Source organism: Mustela nivalis (genome assembly GCF_964662115.1).
Source record: "Mustela nivalis genome assembly, chromosome: X".
NCBI lineage: Eukaryota > Metazoa > Chordata > Mammalia > Carnivora > Mustelidae > Mustela > Mustela nivalis.
In genome coordinates, this window is record NC_139040.1 from 5,773,023 (window position 1) to 5,786,783 (window position 13,761).

Genomic DNA, 13,761 nt, shown 5'->3' on the forward strand with positions numbered 1-13,761 from the left:
GAGCCAAAACCAAGAGTCAAATGCTTCTAGGTGACGTTGCCACCCAGGCGCTGCATAAGAAAACTAAATAGCCCCAAATAAAAATTTTAAACAGCCTGAAATAAACATACAGTGGAAAAGATGCTCAAGATTTAAATAATGATACCTGTGGGGTACCTGAGTGTCTCAGTCGGTTAAGCGGCTGCCTTCAACTCAGGTCATGATCCCAGGGGGATCGAGCCCGGCATCAGGCTCCCTGCTCAATGGGGAGACTGTATCTCCCCCTCCTCCCCATGCTCATACTATCTCTTTCAAATAAATAAAATCTCAGAATAAATAAGTACTGGTACCTGTTAAGCTTTGAGCGATAAAGATTTAGCATCTGCTAATGGCTATTTCAGAATAACTGGTTATCTGAGGCATCAGAAGGTCATGAAGGAAAGATGCTATTTATGGCCACGAAACAAATGGACTCAACAGGGATCAAATCCGTATATTGACTCTAAAAGACACTAGTCCTAAGCACTAGGAGCTCTAAGATCATGATCAGATGGGAGAAAGGCATCTGAGTAAGCCAAATGGAGTGTCAAGGTGGATGTTGCCAACAGGCTTTTCATATGTAGCACTGAAGACCACTGTGAAACCAGGAAAACCCAACCAAATTACTCGTAAATTGGTTTTAACCTATCACATCTAATGGACTGTGCTCAGCTCTTCTGGCCCTGGAAGAGTCCAGAATGAGGCAGAAGGCAGAACAAGGTAGCAGAAAGTCAGAAAACGAAGATGGAGTTTTCAGAGGGGGAACGGGGGAGGGGAGAGGCAGGCCATCAATATAGAAGAGACTGTCCTGCATCCTTAAATTATTTTGGATGCTAACACAGAGAACTTTGACTCGCTCTCCTCTCCACTTTTAACCTTTTATCTCAGCTGTGCCCGAGTTCCTTGAAGTGACAACAGCCATTTCAGGCACCTTCTACCTACAAACCCATCATTTGTTTTATTATGGTTTTCTTTTTTTTTTAAGATTTTATTTATTTATTTGACAGACAGATCACAAGTAGGCAGAGAGGCAGGCAGGAAGAGAGAGGAGGAAGCAGGCTCCCTGCTGAACAGAGAACCCGGCACGGGGCTCGATGCCAAGACCCTGGGATCATGACCTGAGCTGAAGGCAGAGGCTTAACCCACTGAGCCACCCAGGCGTCCTATGGTTTTCTTTTGTAAACTACACAGACACATTTAGTATTTTCAAATAGCAGGGTTTATTTATGTGTGCACAGACAGGAGTGTGTGTTCAATATGGTTTGGTGGCACCTTATGTAATTAACGTGTTGAAATATTATGACTGGGAATACGGAGAAGCATTTTCTAGTGGTTATGTTTTTGCCTTTTAAGGGCACGTAAAACATTATTTGCAAGGCATATATGCTTTGAATGATAAATAACCCCCCCCAATACTGCTAATATTTGTTATATTTAGAAATTTAAGACCAGGAGCAAACATCTGTCAGACTAATTTTTTGCTTTTTCATAAGTGCAACTTTTTAATAAAAATTTACATCTAGATAAACAATCTTCAGATTTTTGAAACTTTAATAAGATTTTAAAAACATGACTTAGAACTGAAAAACATACACGTTTAGCACACAAATATTGTAATACGAATCAACTCCAACTCCATTTGAAAACATGTGAATCAAATTACAGTTTTAGAAGTTAGTAATTCACATTTAAGCAAGTTAGCGCCTTGCTGAATTCAGCCTTTGTAAAAAAAGAGACTTAGTGCATATTGTAATGGCACAATGTGCTTTTGTACCATTTTGTTGATTTTTTTTCCACCTTATTAAACAAGATCAAGTTCTTGAAAGTTGGTAGATAACAGCTAACTTCCTAAGACATGTGAAACTTCCAGTGATAACAGTTACATTTTGTAACAGAACACTTTCTATAGATTTCTTTTCCTATCTTAAAATTTTAAAAGCAATCATTTGTAAGGATTGCATCAACATCAATTTAGCAGAGGAAGATCAAACTTTATTGAAACTGCTTGCATACAAAATATATTGCACTATAACCAAACAAATGTCAACATAAAATCCAATCTGTTGTCGCTAATATGTACAGAGAATATTGCCCAAGAGCAGTTACATTACAAGGTCATTCTACCTTGGTTAATTATCTACAGTATTTTAAACCAAACAGCTTACAGATGATGTGTGCAAGGTACCAATTTCTGTTTTCAAATACTATACATTCCCAGAATAAATAACTAAAAATCAACATTAATGTTTGGCAATACTTTTAAAAGACTTTTTAATATTCTTGAAATCATGTGCAGTTTGTTGCCATTTTTATATGCTTATTTGTATGCAAGGAAAAGTAACTGTAAAATGAAAATTCAAAGAAACAAACTCACAAAATACATCAGAGGCAGAACTTCGGTTCACACGGCTCTGTACAGACTCAGTGGTACCCCTACTTGGAGTTATTTTTTAAGAAAAATATAATATCTGAAGAGTGAAGGTCCTTCACATATTTTTCCTCAGTAAATTTCATTCATAAAAAAGACTCAAAAACAGAACCAAAACCCAACACATCAAAAAACAAAAGAAAAAAAAACTAAAGAAAAGAAGTATTTGTTAACCAATTCTAGTCTGCTTTCCAATTCCACTTATACATTAGAGCTCATATTTCAAGGCTTACATTTAACCTGCTTCCAATGTTTATTTTAGACAAAGTACCTGTACTTCACAGGATTATTATGCACACATGAAAATGACCTTTCTATCTCCCCCAAATAACCTTGAAATTAAAATATGAAAAACTTCACAAAACTTGGGGAGGACAAAATTAAAAAAAAAAAGGCTCTAAGTTAAAATTGGTCATCAGGCCAAAGAGCAGGCATATCCTACTAACTTTCGACCAGGAAGATTTATTCCTAGCTGAAAACATTTTATTTTAGCCTCTCTCAAATGAAAAGATAGTTATTTCTTCTCCTGTCTATACAGAAAAATTACACATCCCTCTCAATAACACTATTTGTCAAACTTCAGTGCAACAAAACAAAAACAAAAACAAGTTCTATTCTTTATACTGCCTAACCTGATGTTTCTGTAAGGAAAAAAATATGGAAAGCATGCATTCTTCTATAAAGTACTAATGTTTGACAGGGTTTGCTACATCTTTAACATTTAGTGTTTCCAACTTATCTTCCCTGAACTCTGCATCCAAATATAATATTCCTACCTGCCAAGATATAAAAAAGGCACAGATCATACAACTTTTTTTTTTTTTTTTTTTTGCTAATGAAAATGACAAACGTCACATCACACACATCTCAGGGTCCACTAAAATACTGGAAAAGTGGACCAAACATAAACTGACACAGGACATGAAATGACATAGTATTTCATGGACTTCTATAGGAGACTGAAAACAGAACTGTAATATGATTACTAAAAATGCTATTTATTGAGAAAAACTGAAATATACCGGCAAGTTATCACCCGATGCAGGAAAAAGGTCCAAATTAACAAAAAATATCACTGCTCAGTACTTTAAAAAATAAACCAAACTAAAATCCTGCCCTGAAGTGCTAATGTATACTTAAAAGCAATGTTTCAAAATTTCAACGTATCTTTTTGTGCAAATTTGAAAATTGTTGCTTATGGCCAATACCAAAAAAATAAAATTCATAACAGAATTTGTATTCATTTCATGCCCTGTGCCATCTTGCCTACTATTTGTCTTTGGCCTAACAAAGTTTTCTAATATGGAATAAGAGTTATGGAAATGGTTTAGGAAATATAACTTCAGAATTATGCAGTTTAGGGTACTCCGTTCACAAGTGGTTGCTGACCATCCACGTTGTCTGGCTTTTCCTTCTTCTGGTTACGATCTTTACCCGTGCGCAGCCGATTACCTTCACTGGAGGTATTCTGTAATGTTTTAGTGTGGACACTCCTTTCATTATTGCAGTCAACTCTGATCTAAAACAAGTTATAGTTGTTATATACACAGACCATATCCTATTGTAATCTGTAACTGGCCTGACAAGAAATTTAAGCCTAAGTGTAAGTTCCACATGGTAAAAGGGGAAACGGGAGTGAGAATAGAGGAAGTGCAAGAAATTAAAGTTAGGAAGGATTTTTTATTTATTTTATGATTTTAAAAACACTCTTCTTTAACTGGAACACACTGGTCATCTCACTGCGTCCAAACTTAGATAAAAACTCACAATCCTACCGTGTCTTCTTCTAAGCAGAATACAATAGTGAGAAACAAAATAGTTAAAATTAATTACTACTGCTAATTACGAGATAATATGTAACTATAATACTAGGAGTTCAAAAGAATGGGTTATTAAAGACTGTGAAACACACAAGGGACCCAGATTGATGCCTTCCTATTCCCCTTTACCAGGATAAGAACTCAACTTGCTTATTAAGTAACTAGCCTTTAGTTTACTTATCTATCATAGGTAAGATTAACCTCTCTATACTGAGGCTCTCACTGTCTTACAGTAGAAAAATTTGAGCCTTGCTTTCTTATAGCTTGTATTTTCAGTAAGGCAAGTCAGATAATCATAAGACTTGAACTCTGAAGAATAATAATGGTACAGGGAAATTCGACAACACTAATGTGTGAAAGGACTGGAATGCCAAGACATGTGTAAAGATGAATGCAGTTCAGAAAATAGTATCCTAAGATTTACGAAATAGTTTAAGTGCCAACACAGAACACTTAAAACAATGCTAACAATCCCAGATGCTGTATAAAAGAAGATAATATTGACCAATGGGCTTAAAACAACTACAACTATTGATCTGCTTGAAATACAAATGCTACACAGATATCAAAATGGATTGCTCTAATTTAAAAGTGTGTTCAAGTGCTGGGTCTCAGTGTGCATTCTAGATGTTTGGCCATCAAAGGCTTAGTGCTTTGACTTGGATCTATTCTCCTACATGGAAAACACAAACCTTTTTATTCGCTGTCCCATTTTAATTATAAATACAATTATGAATATGCACCCTTTTAACCAATATGATCTGACTGCCAAATTCCTGGAACATGTCACTTTAAGCAGAGACGTAAAAGGCCAGCAGATAAAGGCCTTCTATCTCTGCAAAACACATGTACGTACATCATTTCCTCATCTCTTTACCTAGATCTAAGGTCTTTTCTATTCCTTAAGAACCTGCCAACAGTTAACACCTACTTACAACTGCTAGGAATCCCATGGAATATTCTGTCAGGAAATTTGTGCTCTTGAAAAGCATCTCACTAATCTTGAATGTTGGTCTTAAACCAATCCACAGTCAATAAGGAACCCTAACTACTTGGATTAAGGATTAAGAATTTAAGAAGCAGAGGAGAATACGGGTTCTGGGGATCATATACCAGAGTTCAAATATCATTCCACCATATGATCATTATGTGACTGTGGACAAAGGACTGAATCTTTCTAAAAGCTTCAGTTTACTCACCTAAAGAATAAAAAATAAAACTACTTACCTCAGGGGGCTGCTGAAAGAGTAAATAAGGTAACACACACACACAGAAAGCACTTAGCAATGGTGTCTGACATGCTCAGGAGTAATTTTAAAGTTAACAATGGATTCAGCATAGGTGATGACCAACTGAAAAGGGATCTCAGAATAGAGGCTGGTTATAAACCAACAGCTGGCTGATTCGCGCGTACTAGCTGAGAGCACCAGCAGCCCTGTCTACCATAATTACTACCTATGAGACAGAGCCCTCCTTTTCCTTCCTTTCCACCCTATCCCTGCAACTCAGGGGAAGAGGAATCCACAGGGTTACTCAGGTGTCCCAGTACATTCCAGGATGTCCCTTTCCTTGCGGAAACTGCAGGGAACCCCCAATGTGGTATTCAAGTCCTAATAGACTGTCAAAGTCTTCACAAATGCTTAAGACTGCATAGTCTCTAGAGAAATTCTCTTGGTATATTTGTCATGAAGAACTAAGACTGCCCACAATTATAATGCTGAAAGGAAAACATGTCATATGTATCAATTCTGCAACTTTTCAACATGTTTAAAAATCAAGTAAAATAAACTTGTAAGTCTCAAACTACAGTAATTCAAATAATTTAGATGTAAATAGGCACCAGTTTACCTGGAGGGATCCATCTGCTGTTCTTCCTTTAGCCTCTCTTGGATTACGTGGGCGATTATCTGTTCGGGAGTGATCGTCGTTTCCTACAGGGTCAATTTTAAAAGGTTCAACAGTTAACTGATTCTGATGTGCTTATTAGAAATTCTTTATTCCTACACTCTCAATTTATTTAGACCACAGAATCTAAAACATAATCAACAATCTAGTGATTCCAGTTACATAATGCTTAGAAATCTAGCATGTAACCAAGAAGCACAAAATATTTCAAAGGCGTTACAATTCTGCATCAACTATGTCACAGGTCAACCTGAGCTAATGCTCACGTTATGTGCAGAATCCCCAAAGAAGCCGAACTAGTTATCGGTGTTTATTTTTACGTTCTACACAAACCATGGGAAAGCTGACGTTCCGTTGACTACTGCTGAGCCCTTCCTCTGCTGACCAATAGAAAACAGGAAAAATGGGGTTTTAAGTAATATATCCTTGAATCACCAAGATTTTTCACGGAACTTTGGTTGTTAAAATTCACCTTTAATTATTAAGAAATGAACACCTCTGTACCTTTGAAGCCACCTCCACGTCCTCTTCCTCCTTGTCCTCTTCCTCCACCGCCACGTCGTCGTCCGTCTCCTCTGCGTAGAAAGTTCTCCCTCTCTTCCTCTGTTGGAGCTAATGACCAATCACTGAGTTCGTCTCTGTGGTCAGATTCTGTTTCAGAAGCATTTGATGCTTCAGAATTAGTTCCTATCGAGAGTTAAAAGTTATATACCGTTGTCCGACTTAAAAAAAAAAGTTAGGTTAACAGAAGCTTCCAGAGACGTTTCAGGGGTAATCCAATACTCTTCCCAATTTATAAACCCAAAGAGTATCATCACCTTCCATTTTGTAAAACAAATTATCTTAAATTCAAAATGAAGGGTTTCACAATATTTGAGGTAATTTTGGTTTTAAATGTTTTTGGTTCTCATAAAAAAAAAGGTATTTTATTAGCCATCTAAGTTCAAACCTGAGTATGCCACATCATTAAACAGCTGTGCTCCTTTAAACATCTGCGCTCTCTGGAGGAAGAGTTGTCTACAACAGTTAAATGCAATACCTTGATAAATAAACCTCTATAAAGAGAGTTCCTTTTAACAAGGTTTGGCCCAGGGACAGCGGGGAATGCATACATTTTGGTCACCTCTGAGAGGGTGGCGAAGGCCAACATGGTAACTCTCTCAGGGAAGGGTCTTCTGTGGGATCCGGGATTGAACTTAGCTGAAAGGGGATATGCTTGCCTGATGCTTGGTCCACAACCTTCCCTCCCTCTCCCACTGAAATAATTTATCATTAATAAGGGAGTTATTAAAATAAGCTCATTATGCATGAGGGGGTAGATTAATGATGTAGGGGAGATGGAAGTGGGAGAAAAGAGCTCCATGGTGAGGTGGGACTTCAACAGCAAAAAGGACAGACTGTTGGGAGAGGGGTTAGGGGTTAGGTTTAAGGTTTGCCTTAGGAGTAGGTGTCTGTCTCCCCCACTCCAGAATATCAACTCTACTACCTCTCTCTCTTCCTCTGTTGGAGCTAATGACCAATTATAGCTTCACCATTATAGCTTCTTTCCTGTGGATCTTGAAGGCTTTTCCATCTTAAAGAGTTCCTTTTTGAAATGCAAATATTTGTGAGATGGATTATACCTTATACCACCATTAGCAAGTTACATAGTAGATACACAGTTGAGCAAGAAAGACAGTAGGCACTGGCAGGTGGGGACAGTGTTCAGTGGAAGGTACTGGGAGAGAAGAAAGAAGCACTGACAGAAGAGCTGGGAAGGCAAAGAGAAACTTTGCCTACTTCTTGACTGTGCCTAGGGCTGACTTTGGCCATGACACTCAAAATCACCTTATGAGCCATAGGATGCAGAGCCCTGATTTACACAGTCCATCCAGCAAGTATGACCAGCACATGCCTGACAAAAAATGAGCCACAGTACACAAATGAAAATAATTTTGGCTATACAGTAATAAAATCAGGAAAGGCCTTAAGAAAGTCATCAACACACAAGGGCTTAAGCAGATTTATCCCCAAGTCAGAACGTGGACAGAACTCACACCTGCCCTGTAAACTCTAAGTGTTATCATCAGGTTTTAACTCTGTATGTCTCTTACAGCACAATTTGACCCACTGTGACTCGGAAACCATGTAGTGAGAAACCGTTATAATGGGGTTCTAATGAATATTAGAGATTAGCAGCTATTAAGTCTAGGAACAGATAAAGTTACTGAGTAAAATGCTTAGTTTGTACCTGAAGTATATCCAGGACCGCGTCTGCCGTGCCCCCTATTTCTGTAAGGTCTACTACCTCGACCCATTCCTTGACCATCATCAGTCACATAGCCTTTTTCCTTATCTGTACGATTTGGTGGTGGTCTAGAACTAGCTCCAATCTGTCGCAACTGCTCATCAATTTGTAATCTCTCCAAACGCAACTGGTCTACTTCCTATTTAAAATATACAAGATAACAGTAAAAATAATTTGACATTTTACTTAATAATACCTTTCTCCTTTTCATCAGATAAAAAATATACTGGAAATATTTCAATTTCAGTTCTAAATTTATAGTAAACACTATTACACAAAATTATCAGGAAATTGAATGGTGTCCTTAAAAAGAAAAATTACTATAGATAGATAACAGATTATTGATGTCCATAATTAGAGATATAACAAAAATACTCAGCATTAAAATTCTACTGAATAGAATTTAAAGTTGTTTGATTTGGCACTATTATTCAATAGAATCTGCTAAGGCACAGATATGCTAGTTGGGGGACTTCTTGATGATAGGATATTGAATAAAGCAACTCCAAAATGTAGGTAAATGACATTTAAGGTTTATCGAGCTAAACTGAAAAAAATCACACACTGTAAATAATCTTAATCAAAATATATTTGCCAGCTAGTATCTTAATTTATGAAGCACTGAGTGTGGGCCATCTTCTGCTTTCAAAGAACATATATTATGGTAGGTCTTTGGATATGATTACACCATTAAGGAAAAATTATTTTCAGGGAACTGAAAATGCTCCTATTCCTTATATCTCAGGGAAGGGGGGATACAACTATTTAAGAGCTAACCAAAAAAGCTAGATCTTAACATCATGCCTTGAAACCTCTTAAAGACTACAACTATGCTAGAACAAATACAATGAACAGTATTAATGTTGATCAAAATATACACCTGGGTCAACTGAGAGACCCTTACACATAGTGCTTCTGATACGTTTGATATGTTGGGTTCTGTCAAATCAAGATGAAGCCTCAATTCTAACCCCTGTCCTTCCAATCTACCCATTAAAGATCTCCTTTTCTGGCTAATAGGGAACTGTATCCATAACTCTAATAGTACTGGGTGTCTGAGTAAAGCAGTGGCCATCATAGGGACTGCTGACATGGACAGTCACTGGATAAGCCCCTGTTAAGCCAAGTTCTTAAAATCTTGGTTGTGGAAGCTTCTGGAAAATAAAGGGCAGATACATTTAATCTGTGCTCTGAACCAGAATTTCTGTTTTACAAAGGACTTGAGCAACGAGAGAGTGAGTAGTTTACTCCACGAGTATAGTTATAACTCATGGAATGGGTGTTATCTTGCGAAACAGAATAGTAGTCCAGGTTATCCCACTGGGGCAAAGCAGTCACCTTTTGGTGAGAAATGCCAGGCCCAATCAAGGGAGGATCTGGTGATGAAAAGAATGGCAATGGGACAGCTGCTGATAACCAAAAAAGATATTCAATTGTGAAGAATAAATAAAAAGATCTTAAAAAGAACATTAGTCAAAAGAACAAGGGATTGATTACAATGCAACCCTAACTCTCCAGGTCATCGTAATTATTTAAGCTAAGAATATGAAAAAAAAAAAAAACCAACACATACACACACACACAGAACAGATTACAAATAAAATACACAGTTTAAAACAAAAATAAATAAGCAAACTAACGGGGTATCCTACCCATGCAAACCTTGCTGGATGAAACCTTCCCATTTTCAATTATTAACTGACCACCATAAGATGAATGAAATGCCTAACTACTGTACATTTTCCCCCTTAATTGCATCCAATTTGTTTCTTTCTTTCAAGAAATCAGCAAAAACATTCTTAAGACAGGATCATAAATAAAACAGAAAGCTAGATTATTTTTAAAATCCTATTTAGTACTAGTCACTTGTAATTTTGATGCATATGGATATAAAAAAGAAATTATAAAAGTGACATGGGTAAGATTTTATTTCATTGGCTTATACAATATCTTGGCTAAAAGAAATTTTTAAAAGCATCCAGTATAGGGAGAAGTGACTTGCCTAAAGTCACATAAGCTAGTTCATGGTAGGAGAGAGACTAGAAGCCAATCCAGTGCTCTTTCCACTATACCTCGTAGCTTCCCAGTTCCTGATTTCCAGTTTGCAATCTAGAGAAAGTATAACTGTACAAATACTAACTAAAAAGAGCATCTACAAGACACGAGTTATTTATATTTTGTATAACAGAGTATAGAGAAAAATACAAAGGATAAACATTTAAACAGAAGACTTCATGAAACACTGGGATTTCCTTAATAAATAACATCAAAGGGACAAACAAAGGCAAGTGTTAACAGACAAAATCTGGCCTGGAAAAAACTGAGAGGCTAGAAAGTATCAACTGGATGAAAAGGCTATGTACAAGAGTACCTACATTGAGAGTTAAGGGTTTGACAGAAAAATAATGGGAAATAGGGGGATTTATTGAGAACTGGGATATTGCTCCTTAAATTTATAATGATAGAAAATGGACTTGAGTTTTCAAAAGGAATATAATAAGCAAAACAAAGTGAATATTTGCTCTATTACCTTTTAGAGGTCATTCATTATAATATACAGGCTAGAATGAAACTTCACTGCTGAAAAGACTGACTGTGGAGTTTTTATATTTTAGTACAAAAGGATTAGAAGTTAAAGTTCTTCTTGCTCTCACCTTTAAATAGTTCAGGTGATAATCCAGAAGAACAGTGGCATTAGCAATGCTGTCCTTTGTTCCCACAAAAACAAATGGTACCATACCCTGAAAAATAAATGGCAACAATAATCCTATAAAATAATGGATTAATCTGACAAAAATGCAAATAATAACTAAATCCCTAGCACAGGGCCTGACAAACAGTAGGTACACAAATGTTTGTTGAAAATATAAATCAATACATGGAAACAAAAGTTGGCATATTATACACATCTATTGTGAATAACGACACATCAATACAGCAACCCCTTGAGTGTACCAGATTATTATGTTTTAAATGCTACACTTAAATGTTGGCAAAAATCACAAATTATGTAATTCAAAATTATACAAGCTCTGACATGAGATGCATAAACAAAACGAATACTTTAAGGTACTCTAATTCATACACTACAGGTTTTATCTGGATCAAATTCTTTACAGAGAAATTCAAAGTCAAATACCAGGGCACAAAAGTAAAACTAAATCCATTTTGCTAACCAAGTCAAGAGAGTACAAACAAAACACAAACAAGAAGAATTAGGGTAAATCCCCTGCACTAATTATTCTGTGCAGGGTATTGAGGGTAAGAGGCAGATCCATGAGCACAAAACTGAACATTTCAATAATGTACTCTAAAAATTGTAAAAGGCTGAATCATAAGGAAAGTTTGATCTTTTCTCTATGGTACTACTTTAATATAGAGACAGATTTTCAAAAAGGAGTATACAAAAAAAATTTGTACTTCTAGTCCATCAGTACAAATGAGGAAAAACAAAGTTCTAAAGAAGCGAAGGTGTTGTGCAAATTTATAGCTGGCAATTAGGACATTCAAAATCGAGAATACTTTAATATTTTACTACTGGAGAAATACACATGGTTATTGATATTCACACACGTGACCACAGATGACCATATGGTGGCTTTGATGAGGACGTAATTTTCTAGCCGAAGTTTCTAGATGTGAAAAATCAAGAAGCTGTCTCTTGAGCAAGCATCACCTCTTTTATATAAAAAGAGCATTCATCTGATAGGTGTGGTTACTGCTGGGCTGCTTAAATGTATGTGGGGCTGGAATAGTTTTTTCTTTCTTTTCCCTTCCACATTAACATGGCTGTTGATGTGGGAGAAAAAAAAAACAAACCTGAACGATTAGGAATTAATGCTTGTAAAATGACCTTTATCTGGTAGGCAAGGCACCGCTTCCCAGTAGCAATGACCAGCTGAAGAGTCAGGTGCCACTGAAAAGCCACGGGCCTCGTATGGATTTTTTTGCACTGAATAATATATGAACTATGGATCATATGAACTATGATCAGGCCTATGCATCCGATCTCCTTTTCTCAAAAACATTTCTGACTGTTTTCTCCCCAACTGATGTTGTTACAAAGCAGTTAAACCTTATCATTTCCCAAAATGTCATATGATGAAATGTTACACTCTTCCCTCTAGATCACGTATGTCCAAAATAAACTTTAAAATCCTGTGTCACAGGTTTAGTCTGATCACTTTGGAGCAAATAGTTTTAAAACATTTTCTTCTTCCCCACGTCCAAACTGTGGTCGTACCAAGTGCCACTCTAATTTGAGCACATCACTAGGGGACTAGAATAGTCCAATGAAGAAGGGCCAAGAGCACAACAGCGGCCTTCAATATGGAGGCAAGGAGAAAGGCAGAGAGGAATATCCCAGCCACTTGTGGTTCTATTTCTCTTTATAAAATGGCAGTTCTTGCTTTTAGTCTCTGGTGAGCCATGACATTTTTCCCATAAATAGTTCTCATGGGCCAGGTAGGGGGCCCTGCACCCTCAAGGAACTCATGTTGTGGCCGAACAGATTAACAAGTGAATGTCTACATAGGAAGTGCTACTGAGAGGGATGAGCACACTGGAACACAGAAGGGGGAAAGGCCCTTGGGCCACTCAGGGGGAGGAGACCTGTGGCAAGTACACAAGGAAAGCTGCACAAGGAGTAAGGTCAAAGCAAATTGGGAAGTTGGAGGGTAAAGAGCACTCTGGTGAAGGATACATATGCATACAGAGGCAATAGTGTTCAGAGAACCCTAAGTACTTCAGTATGGCTCAAGCCACTCTGGAAGGCAAAGGAAGGGAATGAGAAGAGGTGACACTGGACAGGTGAGCATCAAAGAAAGGCCTGATAAGCAACAGGAAGGAACTTGAGCTTTCTCCCCAGGGCAATGGATAAACATACCCCAAAACACTCCTCCACCATCCCCCAACCCTGCTGATCATTTGTAGTCTTTCTTAACAAGGGGAATAAACATTAAAATATAAAATTAAAATGTATTTTTCAAGGAATGTTTTCCTACCTGCCAAGCCTTGAGTTCAGGTTTCTGGGATTCCCCTGCTACAATTGATGAAACCACTAACACCTAAAGCAGTATAAGGAATGCAAGTGATGTCATTAACTATAACAAATGATACACAGAAGCCTGAACGCAGGACTTTCACTGTAGGACTTCTAAACCCATTTCTAAATAGTTAGGTTAGTTCAAATATTGAAAACCAGTTTCTAAAATATGATTCTAAGTAGTAACTAAATGTATCTAACAGAAGGTACATTTTGAGCTACCACAACCTGCAAAATTTCAAGAAACAGCATGAAAAAA

At 37.1% G+C, this 13,761-nt stretch overlaps 1 protein-coding gene across 17 annotated transcripts in view; it reads right to left on the reverse strand.

Moving 5' to 3' along the window:
- Positions 1-1,492: 1,492 nt before the first annotated feature.
- FMR1 (fragile X messenger ribonucleoprotein 1) overlaps positions 1,493-13,761 on the reverse strand; it is a 38,549-nt gene continuing 26,280 nt past the window's right edge. Inside the window, exons 12-17 of one of the 17 annotated variants that reach the window (XM_082717296.1) lie at positions 13,462-13,524; positions 11,113-11,199; positions 8,402-8,597; positions 6,676-6,783; positions 6,115-6,197; positions 1,493-3,965 (exon numbers count right to left, since the gene is read on the reverse strand). In XM_082717296.1, the coding sequence (XP_082573422.1) occupies positions 3,804-3,965; positions 6,115-6,197; positions 6,676-6,783; positions 8,402-8,597; positions 11,113-11,199; positions 13,462-13,524 (699 nt within the window). In that variant the 3' untranslated portion in view covers positions 1,493-3,803. Of the gene's footprint in view, positions 3,966-6,114; positions 6,198-6,675; positions 6,859-7,003; positions 7,681-8,401; positions 8,598-11,112; positions 11,200-13,461; positions 13,525-13,761 lie in introns of those variants that run through there. The other 16 variants (XM_082717294.1, XM_082717284.1, XM_082717297.1 and 13 more) reach the window with 16 other exon arrangements.